This window comes from Centruroides sculpturatus, unplaced genomic scaffold, assembly GCF_000671375.1.
Source record: "Centruroides sculpturatus isolate CEXI.00-Female unplaced genomic scaffold, Cexi_2.0 scaffold574, whole genome shotgun sequence".
Classification (NCBI taxonomy): Eukaryota; Metazoa; Arthropoda; class Arachnida; order Scorpiones; family Buthidae; genus Centruroides; species Centruroides sculpturatus.
In genome coordinates, this window is record NW_019384740.1 from 490,528 (window position 1) to 506,714 (window position 16,187).

The 16,187-nt window shown below is 33.6% G+C and overlaps 4 protein-coding genes across 9 annotated transcripts; 3 read left to right on the forward strand and 1 right to left on the reverse strand.

The window, feature by feature from the left end:
- The first annotated feature begins 338 nt into the window (after positions 1-338).
- Positions 339-9,269, forward strand: LOC111628364 (tRNA (guanine(26)-N(2))-dimethyltransferase-like). Of its 4 annotated transcripts, XR_002757163.1 has the most exons (16): positions 339-521; positions 1,962-2,049; positions 2,114-2,301; positions 3,036-3,151; positions 3,217-3,329; positions 3,397-3,545; positions 3,622-3,699; positions 3,763-3,826; positions 3,893-4,027; positions 4,091-4,176; positions 4,240-4,348; positions 4,408-4,478; positions 4,545-4,663; positions 4,749-4,804; positions 4,887-5,027; positions 8,389-9,269. XR_002757163.1 is itself a non-coding variant. In XM_023372134.1 (15 exons), exons 1-14 carry the CDS (start codon positions 340-342, stop codon positions 4,766-4,768), a joined length of 1,518 nt encoding a protein of 505 aa, XP_023227902.1. In that variant the 5' UTR covers position 339; the 3' UTR covers positions 4,769-4,804; positions 4,887-6,412. The 4 variants fall into 4 exon arrangements, 2 of the variants coding, with proteins under 2 accessions (XP_023227902.1, XP_023227903.1); XM_023372134.1 differs by lacking the exon at positions 8,389-9,269 and having other exon boundaries at positions 4,887-6,412; XR_002757164.1 differs by lacking the exons at positions 4,545-4,663; positions 4,749-4,804; positions 4,887-5,027; positions 8,389-9,269 and having other exon boundaries at positions 4,226-4,348; positions 4,408-4,442.
- A 1,349-nt stretch (positions 9,270-10,618) lies between these two features.
- On the forward strand, positions 10,619-15,306 carry LOC111628363 (tRNA (guanine(26)-N(2))-dimethyltransferase-like). 3 transcript variants are annotated; one of them, XM_023372132.1, is made up of 15 exons: positions 10,619-10,801; positions 12,242-12,329; positions 12,394-12,581; positions 13,316-13,431; positions 13,497-13,609; positions 13,677-13,825; positions 13,902-13,979; positions 14,043-14,106; positions 14,173-14,307; positions 14,371-14,456; positions 14,520-14,628; positions 14,688-14,758; positions 14,825-14,943; positions 15,029-15,084; positions 15,167-15,306. In XM_023372132.1, the coding sequence occupies exons 1-14, from the start codon at positions 10,620-10,622 to the stop codon at positions 15,046-15,048; spliced, it is 1,518 nt and encodes a 505-aa protein (XP_023227900.1). In that variant the 5' UTR covers position 10,619; the 3' UTR covers positions 15,049-15,084; positions 15,167-15,306. The 3 variants fall into 3 exon arrangements, 2 of the variants coding, with proteins under 2 accessions (XP_023227900.1, XP_023227901.1); XR_002757162.1 differs by lacking the exons at positions 14,825-14,943; positions 15,029-15,084; positions 15,167-15,306 and having other exon boundaries at positions 14,506-14,628; positions 14,688-14,722; XM_023372133.1 differs by lacking the exons at positions 14,688-14,758; positions 14,825-14,943; positions 15,029-15,084; positions 15,167-15,306 and having other exon boundaries at positions 14,506-14,668.
- Positions 15,103-15,613, reverse strand: LOC111628366 (PHD finger-like domain-containing protein 5A). Its single transcript, XM_023372136.1, has one exon. The coding sequence runs from the start codon at positions 15,575-15,577 to the stop codon at positions 15,245-15,247; it is 333 nt and encodes a 110-aa protein (XP_023227904.1). The 5' UTR covers positions 15,578-15,613; the 3' UTR covers positions 15,103-15,244.
- Positions 15,614-15,681: 68 nt separating this feature from the next.
- LOC111628354 (armadillo segment polarity protein-like) lies at positions 15,682-16,183 on the forward strand (the record flags this gene model as incomplete). The annotated part of the gene is made up of 1 exon (XM_023372124.1): positions 15,682-16,183. A coding segment is annotated over exon 1 (453 nt), but the record flags the coding sequence as incomplete, so codon positions are not given.
- Between the last annotated feature and the right edge of the window lie 4 nt (positions 16,184-16,187).

Below are 16,187 nucleotides of genomic sequence, written 5' to 3' on the forward strand. Positions count from 1 at the left end.
TTTTAATTTTATTAAATACGTAAAATTTTGTAATTAATTAATTAATTTTATAACTAGAATTAATTTGATGTAATCGTAAAAGATAACGATGACCTTTTACGAAAACTTCCACCTAATATTATATAATTTTATAATTACTCGGGGAAAATTTCCCGAAAAACCTCTCTCTGATAAAAATATTATTTTACACAACAATTAAAATATTCTTAATAATATTTAATATTTTATTTTATAAAAAATAAATTGTAATGGAAATTTCATTTAATCGTCATTAAGCATAAATTGCTTTTTAATCTTCCGACATAAACCGATAGGGTTTTTCCCTATGTTTTCAAAGCCATGTGGCGTGTTTTAAGATTTCGGTTACTAATTTCGCGTTCCTTTTGCGTTAAAGCAGATAATTGCGTTAAATCGGAGGCGAGAAAAAATCCCGGCACACGCATAAGAGAGGGAAAAGCAGAAATAATATTAACTCAAGATGCATTCTATAATCCTGTGCAGGAGTTCAATAGGGATTTAAGGTTACCTATTTCTGTTTATTTCAAGCAATAGTTTACAGGTTTAATGATTTATAAGTATGCAGCTGGGTTAATCTTTGCGCATATTTGCAAGTTCCTGTTCTATACAATATCTCCCCATCATACGGAGTTAGTTAACTATCATTTGGCTAAATATGGTGACAAACAAAGCTGTAACTTGGCCTAAATCTGTCCTTAACCACGTGTCAAATAAATGCTATTTAATGTGTTGTTAAGGACTCCCGTACACTAAGAGCGTTTCCGTACAGGGTCCTCTATGTCACATAGTAGCATGCATATGGGATTTGTAATGCTCAAGCATAACCGAATCCGCTCAGCTCTCGGTTTGGAGGTTTCTCCCTCCAAAGGACTTGCTCCGAAATGTTGAAGAAATGCTCGGCTCAGAGGCCCCGGTGTGGTTGGGACATTTTTCTCTTTCAGCTTCTACTTCCTATGTTCCTGTTGATGATGTATTTTGGCTCAAGGCCAAAGAAGACCCTAACTGGATGGATTACTAGACCGAGTGGTTGTCTGCTCGGGTAGCTGTATATTACAGAAAAATGCTCTTATTTTGTACCTGACTTAAATACATATGATGGTAAATAGTATGGAAAGTGTGCACATATATATAAAGTTAACTATCGCCAAGTAACTACTGGTCGTAATTATATGTTGAATACATTCGTTGCAATCAGAATCAGAAGATGGTGTGAGACTATATTTCAAAGTACGTTTTCTCGAGTCACATGTTTCATTTCTTTTCACAGCAACTGATAAATGATTAACTAGAATTAATTGGGATCTTATTTGTTAAACAAATGCTTCTATATATAGAATAGTGTTGCATCAAATGGCATTGCACACTTGTATCATGTTGCATCAGTTTTTATGCTACAATAGGAATTTCTGTAGAAAACACAAAAGAATTAAATTTAAAAAATTATAGGCTAAACATAAATTACTTAAGAAATTTCATAAAAATAATTTGTAATTTTGTTTAGTATTTGTGATCTGCCCAGACTATATACTAGTGTAGGAATTTATTATATAGCAATTCAGTTGTATTTATATTTTTAAAAAATATACAATATTGATTTTTGAGCATTAATTTGCTTGACATAATCTGAAATAGATGCAGCTTACACAAACTTCTTTACGTGATGTGTCTTAAATCGATTTCTTGGCAGTATTTTATGTCCAATATGCAGCATGTGCAACAAAACTAATTTATTATAAGGTTACACTCAAAAACCAGTTAAGCACTCTCTTTGAAGTTTCCGGCTTAACTAGAAAGGAAATAAGGAAAATTCTTCCCGGATCATTTGCACTTTTTGGTTTTTGCTCAAATTAGGGAAATGTTAGCATATTGCAGCCTTTGATAGAGATAAAATCTTACCTTATTTTTGATATTTTAAACACAATCTTATACGAGAAATTTTTCAGTGTTGCCGTTATCAAAGAATTTATTAAGAATTATGTACCAAAAAATATTAAATGTTTAAATAATGATGTTGCAGATGGAGGCAGTAAGGTAACAGGTCACTAACTTAATTTATTGTGATGATAATTTCTGTTTACTGAATATTCTTTAACAGGGCAGAATTCATATTTTAGAAGCTCTGGCAGCTTCTGGATTGCGATCCATCAGATATGCTAAAGAGATTCCGGGAGTCAGTACCGTGACAGCAAATGATAGATCCGAAACTGCGGTGGAAGATATTAAACAAAATATTAAACTGAATGAAGTGGATCATACTGTCATACCAAATTGTGAAGATGCTGTGTAAGTGTATAAGATACTTTCATTTGAATGTATGTTTTGAGAATTGATTGGCATGAAAACAAATATTGTGTTACCAAGTTTTGAACACGTAGATGTTAAATTAATCAAAGCACATTTAACAGTGGGTAAAGTTTAAAGAACCTTAAAATTTTTGGTTAAGTGATGCAACCAAACTCTACTACCTCTTACAGACTGATAAAGATCCCACAGATGGAGCAGTGGAATGTTATATCCCAGCCATAAACAAAGAGACTGGCATCAACACAACATATGTCAGATAAGCCGCAAGATTGATGGCTCGTTGAATGTAAAGATGATATTAAAGGAGGAAAGCCTGTTACATTCTTCCTTTGCACACCTTCCTTGTACAGAGGTAGATTGACAGTTGGCCAAGATCATAAAGAACCATCTCTCACCACTCCATATCAAGATAGGATGCATTTAAACACAAGGAGAACAACTCCCTTCTTCCTGTCTGGTGATATCTACTTAATCTCTTGTATCAATCACTACCATCTTCCCCAACTGTTGTTTGTGTTCAATCTTCCTTACTGACACTGTTGTTCCACTTTCACCCATCCATGCCCAAAGATGCTTCTTAACCCTGTCAAAAACAATTTTATTCTTTAAACTTCACCACCGTTAAAGGTGCATTGATTAATTTGGCAGACAACTTTCCTTTTGGAAGAGTAGTTAAAGTTTTTTTTTTTTTGTTTTGTTTCTTTCTGACATAGGCTATTGATGTATAAGCATAGAAGTTTCCAAAATCAGTTTCATGTAGTCGATTTGGATCCTTATGGGAGTCCTTCGTCTTTTCTTGATGCTGCTGTGCAGTGCATTTCTGACAAAGGTGAGATGGAAGAATGAATTTTCATATCGTAATGGACGAGCAAAACATTTAACAACAGTTTTTAGGTCTGCTGTTGGTGACTTGTACGGATACAGCAAATTTGTGTGGACGCTTCAGAAGAAAGTGTCATGCCATTTACGGATCGCTCTCACTTCGAATGTCGAGCTGCCACGAGATGGTAAGATGAGCAATTGTAATTTTTATCAAAATATCACATGCATAAATATGCACATTGTATTTACCAGGCACTAAGAATAATTCTTCGGAGTATCGAACTTCATGCCAATCGCTATGGTCGTCACATAATGCCACTTGTCTCCGTGCATGCAGATTTCTACATTAGGGTATTCGTAAAAGTCTGCAAGAGCCCTAACAATGCAAATAAAAGCATAGAGTAAGAAATAATGCATAATTGTTTAATAAAAGTTGGTTTGATATTATAAGTTTTACAAATTGTTTTTTACAAACAGAAAATTGGCAATGGTTTATAATTGCACTGGTTGTGGAACCTTTCATTTGCAACATTTGTCAGAGACCATGGATGGAGAGTGAGTAATTTTTTTTTAATCGTTGGCATACTTAAGACAATTAATAAAGAATGTTTACCAAAGGGAAATTCCTGTGTTGCCGCAACCACCTCCAGCATTGTGTGAGCATTGTGGATGCAAGTTTCAGGTAATATTTCCATTAAATTCAAATGTATTTTGTGAGTAAGTTTGCTTAAAAGTGAAACAAATTCAGTTGGCGGGACCAATTTGGACAGATAATCTCCACGATAAAGATTTTGTTGGTGAACTTTTGAAGACCGTGAAAAGTGAAAAGAATAATTACGGCACAACCGAAAGAATGATAGGCATTCTTTCAGTCATTTCCGAGGCAAGTAGAATTTCACTCTGAAACATCACTCTGGACCCATCCTCTTACTAGCTTTTGTTACAGGAACTAGATAATTGTCCTCTGTATTATCGTTTACCACATTTGCTATCTGTCATTGCCTCCTCTCAGCCAAGTCTCTTCACATTCAGGTAACACATTCAGTCATTCTAACCGTCAAAAAATTTATTCGATTTATAGATGCATTTTCTCAGGTCTGCATTACTAAATGCCGGCTACCGAGCTTCTCTATCTCACACCTGTAGAGATTCACTAAAGACGGATGCCCCGAGCGAGGTCATCTGGGACGTGGTGAGAAGTTGGGTAAGTGATAGTTTGGTAATTTTAATATTTTCTATTATTAAAATCCACTAAAATTTTAGGCAAAACTAAACCCAGTTAAGAGAGATATAACTGGTACTCCAGGAGAAGCCATACTCAAGAAAAACATTAAGTAACAAAACAAACTTGTTTTAATTGTTCTCATTGTTAGCCTCTTCTATAAACTTGTCAATTTTAGTACACCGATAAATTTTGATCCTCATCCGGAAGCGGAGCCGTTGTCTAGATCTCTGAAACTTGTGAGATTTCAGCATAATCCCAAACCTCACTGGGGACCAAAAACCAAAATTAAACAAAGTAAAGTTTGATGTTTATTATTTACATCTTATCTCAAAGCAAAATATTTGACAATTTTTAATTACAAAGTGTTTTTTTTTTTTAGGGAAAAAAGACAAAAGTTGAATATCGTAGAACATGAGTCAGTCATTAAGAATAATGGTACGAAAAACAGTGAAAGTAAATTCAAATTGATCAAATTTTATTGTCATTTGCAGATATTAAGAACAAAACTATGTTACAGATTTCCCAGTAAGTGCTTCTGTAGCAAGGATATGTTGTGGCATTTAACGAGTCGCAAAATGCAGAGATTCCACTGACGTCACCTCTTTTTAAACCCATACTTTTTCCGCTCATAAAACAGATCGGTCTTCGAGCTTCCTAGGTTGACTATCTTCGGACAGCCGTCTCTCTGCAATTAAAAGTAAAATAGTTAAAACAGAGCACAGACAATAATCAAATGTCCTTATTACGAGTATCATCATTCTTAATTTATTTACATTTGTAATTTAGCAAGTATGCTTGTCCTAAGGAAATAAAATAAATTTAATGTACGAAATTTATGATGCATTCTATTTACATGAAACTACTTTGAATTTTTAATGCTATTTAAAATGGAAGAAGAGACAGAAGTAGCCATGCCAGACACAATAAAAACTGATAATTGGTTACGGCATGAGTTACACCACCTTAAAATAAACTGCAACCTTTTTTCACTTGCCAGTGCATATAAAAACCTAATATTACTAAAAATGAGTGTATACTAGCATTAGATCTAAATGAAACAAAAACCCAAAACTCTCATTATTTAAAAGCAAGGCAAGTGCCAAACAGAAATATATGGCAGAGTTCCATACAATGCGAAGGATACGTTCTGCGTTACAGAAAATCACATTATCAAGACATGTATTATCAGACTATTTTACTCAAGTTTAAACTTAGGCATAGAAGTTGAAGAAGAAACTGTATACCTGTGGACAACAAAACAAAGTTTGTGCGAGTACTAGTTGCAATTCTTTCACTGCATTACTGGGGAGCACATTATACAGGAGTTCACCATAATTGAAAAGCATCATATAGATTGAGTAAACTGATGTAAAATCAAGGAAACTATAAATGAAAATGGATTTATGCTATAAAATTATATCTAACTAGTCATAGCACCTAGTGTTGTCCTAAGAAATGTAATAAAAATGCCATAATTTCATTTTAGTAGAAAATAGCATGTAATTAACACTACAAGCACATGGTCTGTGTAACGTAAACAAAGCCTACAACCATTAACCAAACTTAAGTCTAAACGAATAAAACCAAAGTGGTCTATATCAACCCCTAGGGGTCGACTCTGAACTGCAAGGGGTCCATGTCAGCAAAAACAAACATTGGGGATGCACGAGATGTAAATGGGGATTCACGAGAATGGATCCCACTTAATCAGGTCGTGACCAAAATTTTGGCTTTCCATAAATCGAATAATTCACATAACACAGATATTAAGTTGTTATGTAGTTACATAATACTTTCTTATAATAGACATATAAATTACCTATGAAGTAAAAATTTTTAAAACATAAATGATTATGAAGCATGAAGATTTGGAGCTAGATTTGGAAAACTATGACTCCATGCTTTAATCATGGGAAAATTCCGAGACTGATGATGAGATCTTTTTCCGACGACAGGTCAAACCAACAACTTAATTGCTTTGAATTTTAATTAATGCTAATTGTTAGAATATTCTCTTGACTTCAATCAACCTATTTCATTTTACTTATAAAATTATTATTATGTTTTTGTTATTGAAATTTAAGTTATTATTTTCTTATACATACTGTATATCAAACTGTTTAAGAATTATTATAAATTTCATAGTAAACAATTATTTTTACAATTTTCACATTGACTCGGGCTATTTTTTCTTCATATATTTGAAGTTTAGACTATTCACAAAAATATAACATTTTTGAGTCTAGCTTTTAATCCTTTAATCCAACCACAGAAGTAACAGTTACAATGATTTTGAAGAATAAACTTCTTTAACAAAGGTAAAAATAGGTAAAAATTTCACAAAGTTAAAAACGATCAGCCTTTTATTAGTGGATCCGACAACTCAAACCTACCACCAGAGGGCTAGAAGCAGTTATAAATTGGATAAGAATAGTATGGTGAGAAGAATTATTTTTGGTTTTTAATGTAAAGGTGTCAGATCCTGTAATAAAAAGACTGACACTTGATCGTTTTTAACTTTGTGAATTTTTTACCTATTTTTACCTTTGTTAAAGAAGTTTATTCTTCAAAACCATTGTAACTGTTACTTCTGTGGTTGGATTAAAGGATTAAAAGATAGACTCAAAAATGTTATATTTTTGTGAATAGTCTAAACTTCAAATATATGAACAATTATTTTAATACACTCAATTACATATTAATTAAGTATATTTCATAAAATTGTGCAAGTAGGCTATTTGTTTTGTGGTAGCAACACTTGTAACTTGTAAAAACTTGCACACTTGATACTAGTATCAATATATTGTGTGCATGTGTGAAGTGGCAACACTTGTCCAGACTTGTACCAGAGCTTTGCAAGGACAGTGCAGACTTGTACCAGTTGTACTTGTACAGACTTGTTTAATTCGTCAATTATAAATATGAATGTCAGAGACAAACACTGTTCATTTCATTTCAGAATTTTGAAAAGTGTTAAGCAAATATTTTTAAAAATATAAATAGGTAGTTAGGTACACATTAAAGCGAATCAATGTCATCTTGTTTGAGAGATAAGTCAATTATTTTTTTATAATTTGTTTTTGTAGTTCCTCCAATTGCATAGATACACTGATCATAACTTGAGGTAATAGTAATTCAATATTCAAGTCAACCACAATCACAGGAATATTCTTTAATAGATTTTTTTTTCCAAAGTTTTAGCAATCAGTATTATATATTTCTCTATCTTTAAAAACAAGATTCTATGGTACATGATTCCTCTCTATATACATAAAAAAGATATCTAAAGATTAAATTAAAATAAAGTTTTACATCAGGGATCAATTTTGAATGCTATGTCTTATCATATTTAAATAGCTTAATTTTTGTCCACAGATAACTGATACTAAACATGGCCAAATCTAAAAAGAAATGTAGAAAGTACAGTGTTGATTATTTGAAATTTGGCTTCGTTCCATCATTGTCGGACAAACAATTGCCTATGTGCCTTTTATGCAACAAAGTTTTGAATAATGAGGCTACGAAACCATCCAAGCCAGAGGATCATTTGAGAAGGTGTCACCCTGATAAAACAGGCAAAGAATTTGAAATACTTTCAAATACTTAAAGAAAAACTTCACAAGACCCACAAGGGATAATATGTTTGCTTCAACGTCACAAACAAACAATGATGGTTTGTTGGCGTATTACAATATCTCGCTACTTATAGCAAAATCTGGAAAACCACATACTATCAGAGAANAATTTGAAATACTTTCAAATACTTAAAGAAAAACTTCACAAGACCCACAAGGGATAATATGTTTGCTTCAACGTCACAAACAAACAATGATGGTTTGTTGGCGTATTACAATATCTCGCTACTTATAGCAAAATCTGGAAAACCACATACTATCAGGAGAACAATTAATTTTGGCAGCCATTGAAGAGGTTTTAAGAACTGTTCTACACAAACCAAAAAATTCCTTTGAGCAACAACACAGTTCAAAGACATATTGATGAAATGAGTTGCTTCCTAGGTTGACTATCTTCGGACAGCCGTCTCTCTGCAATTAAAAGTAAAATAGTTAAAACAGAGCACAGACAATAATCAAATGTCCTTATTACGAGTATCATCATTCTTAATTTATTTACATTTGTAATTTAGCAAGTATGCTTGTCCTAAGGAAATAAAATAAATTTAATGTACGAAATTTATGATGCATTCTATTTACATGAAACTACTTTGAATTTTTAATGCTATTTAAAATGGAAGAAGAGACAGAAGTAGCCATGCCAGACACAATAAAAACTGATAATTGGTTACGGCATGAGTTACACCACCTTAAAATAAACTGCAACCTTTTTTCACTTGCCAGTGCATATAAAAACCTAATATTACTAAAAATGAGTGTATACTAGCATTAGATCTAAATGAAACAAAAACCCAAAACTCTCATTATTTAAAAGCAAGGCAAGTGCCAAACAGAAATATATGGCAGAGTTCCATACAATGCGAAGGATACGTTCTGCGTTACAGAAAATCACATTATCAAGACATGTATTATCAGACTATTTTACTCAAGTTTAAACTTAGGCATAGAAGTTGAAGAAGAAACTGTATACCTGTGGACAACAAAACAAAGTTTGTGCGAGTACTAGTTGCAATTCTTTCACTGCATTACTGGGGAGCACATTATACAGGAGTTCACCATAATTGAAAAGCATCATATAGATTGAGTAAACTGATGTAAAATCAAGGAAACTATAAATGAAAATGGATTTATGCTATAAAATTATATCTAACTAGTCATAGCACCTAGTGTTGTCCTAAGAAATGTAATAAAAATGCCATAATTTCATTTTAGTAGAAAATAGCATGTAATTAACACTACAAGCACATGGTCTGTGTAACGTAAACAAAGCCTACAACCATTAACCAAACTTAAGTCTAAACCAGTGGTTCTCAAAGCGGGTGCCGCGGCACCTTAGGGTGCCGCAAGAACGCCACAAGGGTGCCGCGAAATTTTTAAATAATTAAATTAAAATTACTTAAAATAATTGAATTAAAGTATTAAATTAAATAAATAATTAAAAGATACCTTTATAATAATAACTTTTGTTTTGAATGCTTTTGTGTTGTTTGGAAATAAACTTACTTTAATAAAAAACTTTTATTTTTTTCAAAGTCTTCTCATCCTTCATATCTTTACTAACCGTAAAAAGCAAAATAATAAATAATAATAATAGGGGTGCCGTGAATTTTGTTTAATAATTTCAAGTGTGCCACCTGACAAAAAAGTTTGAGAAACACTGCNGGAGACAAGAATGAACCAATATTCGTGCGGCTTCGATGCTAACATGTCCAGTCCGTCTTCACTGTACTCCACATGGACAAATATATTTCATTATCCCTAAATTCATTTCTATGTATAAACTGTATTTCGTTATTAGTGTAAAATGAAGGTTTAACAACTGTTAAAGAGATAACTGCCTGTTTGCGTTAATATAGTGTGATTCATCTAGACTGTCTCATTGTATTTCAAGAGAATACAACGAGAAAACGTATTTAAAATGACACTAACCTCATATCACGATTGAATTCCTGAACAGGGTTGTAAAAAACGTCGTTAGTCGAAGGAAAAATCACTTTGGCTTGACCTTCTTCCACTACCGTGCTCGGAGTTTTGTCAATTACAATATTATCTTTTACTTCTTCTCCTTTGACTTCATCTTTCGAGATGATAATCTCGTCCTTCTCCATTTTTATAATCTAAAATATACTTTCTAAAACTCTATTTATATTTCTATCTCCTAACAGTTCATTTATCGTAGAATTATATACGGTAACGAACGAGTAAGTACGGACACGTGTTTCCCATCTACGCCATATTTGCGGGAGATTTTTCCCTCCCGTAGGGATTTAAAGTTGTTTTAATTTTATTAAATACGTAAAATTTTGTAATTAATTAATTAATTTTATAACTAGAATTAATTTGATGTAATCGTAAAAGATAACGATGACCTTTTACGAAAACTTCCACCTAATATTATATAATTTTATAATTACTCGGGGAAAATTTCCCGAAAAACCTCTCTCTGATAAAAATATTATTTTACACAACAATTAAAATATTCTTAATAATATTTAATATTTTATTTTATAAAAAATAAATTGTAATGGAAATTTCATTTAATCGTCATTAAGCATAAATTGCTTTTTAATCTTCCGACATAAACCGATAGGGTTTTTCCCTATGTTTTCAAAGCCATGTGGCGTGTTTTAAGATTTCGGTTACTAATTTCGCGTTCCTTTTGCGTTAAAGCAGATAATTGCGTTAAATCGGAGGCGAGAAAAAATCCCGGCACACGCATAAGAGAGGGAAAAGCAGAAATAATATTAACTCAAGATGCATTCTATAATCCTGTGCAGGAGTTCAATAGGGATTTAAGGTTACCTATTTCTGTTTATTTCAAGCAATAGTTTACAGGTTTAATGATTTATAAGTATGCAGCTGGGTTAATCTTTGCGCATATTTGCAAGTTCCTGTTCTATACAATATCTCCCCATCATACGGAGTTAGTTAACTATCATTTGGCTAAATATGGTGACAAACAAAGCTGTAACTTGGCCTAAATCTGTCCTTAACCACGTGTCAAATAAATGCTATTTAATGTGTTGTTAAGGACTCCCGTACACTAAGAGCGTTTCCGTACAGGGTCCTCTATGTCACATAGTAGCATGCATATGGGATTTGTAATGCTCAAGCATAACCGAATCCGCTCAGCTCTCGGTTTGGAGGTTTCTCCCTCCAAAGGACTTGCTCCGAAATGTTGAAGAAATGCTCGGCTCAGAGGCCCCGGTGTGGTTGGGACATTTTTCTCTTTCAGCTTCTACTTCCTATGTTCCTGTTGATGATGTATTTTGGCTCAAGGCCAAAGAAGACCCTAACTGGATGGATTACTAGACCGAGTGGTTGTCTGCTCGGGTAGCTGTATATTACAGAAAAATGCTCTTATTTTGTACCTGACTTAAATACATATGATGGTAAATAGTATGGAAAGTGTGCACATATATATAAAGTTAACTATCGCCAAGTAACTACTGGTCGTAATTATATGTTGAATACATTCGTTGCAATCAGAATCAGAAGATGGTGTGAGACTATATTTCAAAGTACGTTTTCTCGAGTCACATGTTTCATTTCTTTTCACAGCAACTGATAAATGATTAACTAGAATTAATTGGGATCTTATTTGTTAAACAAATGCTTCTATATATAGAATAGTGTTGCATCAAATGGCATTGCACACTTGTATCATGTTGCATCAGTTTTTATGCTACAATAGGAATTTCTGTAGAAAACACAAAAGAATTAAATTTAAAAAATTATAGGCTAAACATAAATTACTTAAGAAATTTCATAAAAATAATTTGTAATTTTGTTTAGTATTTGTGATCTGCCCAGACTATATACTAGTGTAGGAATTTATTATATAGCAATTCAGTTGTATTTATATTTTTAAAAAATATACAATATTGATTTTTGAGCATTAATTTGCTTGACATAATCTGAAATAGATGCAGCTTACACAAACTTCTTTACGTGATGTGTCTTAAATCGATTTCTTGGCAGTATTTTATGTCCAATATGCAGCATGTGCAACAAAACTAATTTATTATAAGGTTACACTCAAAAACCAGTTAAGCACTCTCTTTGAAGTTTCCGGCTTAACTAGAAAGGAAATAAGGAAAATTCTTCCCGGATCATTTGCACTTTTTGGTTTTTGCTCAAATTAGGGAAATGTTAGCATATTGCAGCCTTTGATAGAGATAAAATCTTACCTTATTTTTGATATTTTAAACACAATCTTATACGAGAAATTTTTCAGTGTTGCCGTTATCAAAGAATTTATTAAGAATTATGTACCAAAAAATATTAAATGTTTAAATAATGATGTTGCAGATGGAGGCAGTAAGGTAACAGGTCACTAACTTAATTTATTGTGATGATAATTTCTGTTTACTGAATATTCTTTAACAGGGCAGAATTCATATTTTAGAAGCTCTGGCAGCTTCTGGATTGCGATCCATCAGATATGCTAAAGAGATTCCGGGAGTCAGTACCGTGACAGCAAATGATAGATCCGAAACTGCGGTGGAAGATATTAAACAAAATATTAAACTGAATGAAGTGGATCATACTGTCATACCAAATTGTGAAGATGCTGTGTAAGTGTATAAGATACTTTCATTTGAATGTATGTTTTGAGAATTGATTGGCATGAAAACAAATATTGTGTTACCAAGTTTTGAACACGTAGATGTTAAATTAATCAAAGCACATTTAACAGTGGGTAAAGTTTAAAGAACCTTAAAATTTTTGGTTAAGTGATGCAACCAAACTCTACTACCTCTTACAGACTGATAAAGATCCCACAGATGGAGCAGTGGAATGTTATATCCCAGCCATAAACAAAGAGACTGGCATCAACACAACATATGTCAGATAAGCCGCAAGATTGATGGCTCGTTGAATGTAAAGATGATATTAAAGGAGGAAAGCCTGTTACATTCTTCCTTTGCACACCTTCCTTGTACAGAGGTAGATTGACAGTTGGCCAAGATCATAAAGAACCATCTCTCACCACTCCATATCAAGATAGGATGCATTTAAACACAAGGAGAACAACTCCCTTCTTCCTGTCTGGTGATATCTACTTAATCTCTTGTATCAATCACTACCATCTTCCCCAACTGTTGTTTGTGTTCAATCTTCCTTACTGACACTGTTGTTCCACTTTCACCCATCCATGCCCAAAGATGCTTCTTAACCCTGTCAAAAACAATTTTATTCTTTAAACTTCACCACCGTTAAAGGTGCATTGATTAATTTGGCAGACAACTTTCCTTTTGGAAGAGTAGTTAAAGTTTTTTTTTTTTTGTTTTGTTTCTTTCTGACATAGGCTATTGATGTATAAGCATAGAAGTTTCCAAAATCAGTTTCATGTAGTCGATTTGGATCCTTATGGGAGTCCTTCGTCTTTTCTTGATGCTGCTGTGCAGTGCATTTCTGACAAAGGTGAGATGGAAGAATGAATTTTCATATCGTAATGGACGAGCAAAACATTTAACAACAGTTTTTAGGTCTGCTGTTGGTGACTTGTACGGATACAGCAAATTTGTGTGGACGCTTCAGAAGAAAGTGTCATGCCATTTACGGATCGCTCTCACTTCGAATGTCGAGCTGCCACGAGATGGTAAGATGAGCAATTGTAATTTTTATCAAAATATCACATGCATAAATATGCACATTGTATTTACCAGGCACTAAGAATAATTCTTCGGAGTATCGAACTTCATGCCAATCGCTATGGTCGTCACATAATGCCACTTGTCTCCGTGCATGCAGATTTCTACATTAGGGTATTCGTAAAAGTCTGCAAGAGCCCTAACAATGCAAATAAAAGCATAGAGTAAGAAATAATGCATAATTGTTTAATAAAAGTTGGTTTGATATTATAAGTTTTACAAATTGTTTTTTACAAACAGAAAATTGGCAATGGTTTATAATTGTACTGGTTGTGGAACCTTTCATTTGCAACATTTGTCAGAGACCATGGATGGAGAGTGAGTAATTTTTTTTTAATCGTTGGCATACTTAAGACAATTAATAAAGAATGTTTACCAAAGGGAAATTCCTGTGTTGCCGCAACCACCTCCAGCATTGTGTGAGCATTGTGGATGCAAGTTTCAGGTAATATTTCCATTAAATTCAAATGTATTTTGTGAGTAAGTTTGCTTAAAAGTGAAACAAATTCAGTTGGCGGGACCAATTTGGACAGATAATCTCCACGATAAAGATTTTGTTGGTGAACTTTTGAAGACCGTGAAAAGTGAAAAGAATAATTACGGCACAACCGAAAGAATGATAGGCATTCTTTCAGTCATTTCCGAGGCAAGTAGAATTTCACTCTGAAACATCACTCTGGACCCATCCTCTTACTAGCTTTTGTTACAGGAACTAGATAATTGTCCTCTGTATTATCGTTTACCACATTTGCTATCTGTCATTGCCTCCTCTCAGCCAAGTCTCTTCACATTCAGGTAACACATTCAGTCATTCTAACCGTCAAAAAATTTATTCGATTTATAGATGCATTTTCTCAGGTCTGCATTACTAAATGCCGGCTACCGAGCTTCTCTATCTCACACCTGTAGAGATTCACTAAAGACGGATGCCCCGAGCGAGGTCATCTGGGACGTGGTGAGAAGTTGGGTAAGTGATAGTTTGGTAATTTTAATATTTTCTATTATTAAAATCCACTAAAATTTTAGGCAAAACTAAACCCAGTTAAGAGAGATATAACTGGTACTCCAGGAGAAGCCATACTCAAGAAAAACATTAAGTAACAAAACAAACTTGTTTTAATTGTTCTCATTGTTAGCCTCTTCTATAAACTTGTCAATTTTAGTACACCGATAAATTTTGATCCTCATCCGGAAGCGGAGCCGTTGTCTAGATCTCTGAAACTTGTGAGATTTCAGCATAATCCCAAACCTCACTGGGGACCAAAAACCAAAATTAAACAAAGTAAAGTTTGATGTTTATTATTTACATCTTATCTCAAAGCAAAATATTTGACAATTTTTAATTACAAAGTGTTTTTTTTTTTTAGGGAAAAAAGACAAAAGTTGAATATCGTAGAACATGAGTCAGTCATTAAGAATAATGGTACGAAAAACAGTGAAAGTAAATTCAAATTGATCAAATTTTATTGTCATTTGCAGATATTAAGAACAAAACTATGTTACAGATTTCCCAGTAAGTGCTTCTGTAGCAAGGATATGTTGTGGCATTTAACGAGTCGCAAAATGCAGAGATTCCACTGACGTCACCTCTTTTTAAACCCATACTTTTTCCGCTCATAAAACAGATCGGTCTTCGAGCTTCCTAGGTTGACTATCTTCGGACAGCCGTCTCTATCCTTCTCTTTGATGGTGCATTCCTTGCAGTAGTAGGCATCCGACACTCCTGGACCTCCACAGATCACGCAACGTCCCTGATACGAGCCGTAATTACACTCATCACAGATTCGAACAAGAGTGCAGGGTCGCACATAAGAGTCACATATCACACACTTTCCATCGCATTTCTCACAGAGTCGTCCAATAGCGACGCCTGCTTGCTTGCGACAGAAAATCAAATCGGGATGATGCTTCGCCATCTTGTTTTTCCCCGAGTTTGCGCTTTCTTCGCCGGATTCTACGAGATTCCCCTCGCGGCGGGGAAATTCTACTGATATTTTTTTTTTATAATTCAAAAATTATAAATCTTTTATAATTCAATAATTCAATAATTGTTAAAGGTGAAATTGAGAATGAGTTATACTCCTTCCAACACTGCAGTAGGAAGAACAATGTTACATCGAAATTACGGAACACCCGAAGTACCAGTTTCTAATCCAAAAGAACAGACAATGATTTGGCAACAAAATTCATATCATGTAGATTCAGGGATCCATTCTGGATCAAATACACAGGCTCCATCTGTAACAGGTAAAGATGAAGAGATGGATACTAATCAAATGTTGTTTGACTGGGAACAAAGAGAATTTGGTCAAGGATTAACAAATGAACAAGTTGATGAAATAAATCAACAATTAAGCCAAACAAGATCACAACGTGTTCGAGAAGCAATGTTTCCAGAAACACTTGAAGAAGGAATTGAAATTCCTTCTACTCAGTTTGATACTAGTCGTCCAACTGCTGTTCAGAAATTATCAGAACCTTCTCAAATGTTGAAACATGCAGTTGTAAATATAATAAATTATCAGG

What these genes read in the sequence shown, in the direction of transcription:
- LOC111628364 (XM_023372134.1), top strand. Translation starts at nt 340, where the DNA reads ATGTGGCGTGTTTTAAGATTTCGGTTACTAATTTCGCGTTCCTTTTGC. An exon ending in AATGCAAATAAAAGCATAGA is followed by an intron (nt 3,546 to 3,621) that starts GTAAGAAATAAT and finishes TTTTACAAACAG; the next exon opens with AAAATTGGCAATGGTTTATA. An exon ending in ATACTCAAGAAAAACATTAA is followed by an intron (nt 4,479 to 4,544) that starts GTAACAAAACAA and finishes TGTCAATTTTAG; the next exon opens with TACACCGATAAATTTTGATC.
- LOC111628366 (XM_023372136.1), bottom strand. Translation starts at nt 15,577, where the DNA reads ATGGCGAAGCATCATCCCGATTTGATTTTCTGTCGCAAGCAAGCAGGC.
- LOC111628363 (XM_023372132.1), top strand. Translation starts at nt 10,620, where the DNA reads ATGTGGCGTGTTTTAAGATTTCGGTTACTAATTTCGCGTTCCTTTTGC. An exon ending in ATTGTGGATGCAAGTTTCAG is followed by an intron (nt 14,107 to 14,172) that starts GTAATATTTCCA and finishes AAACAAATTCAG; the next exon opens with TTGGCGGGACCAATTTGGAC. An exon ending in AAAAACCAAAATTAAACAAA is followed by an intron (nt 14,944 to 15,028) that starts GTAAAGTTTGAT and finishes TTTTTTTTTTAG; the next exon opens with GGAAAAAAGACAAAAGTTGA.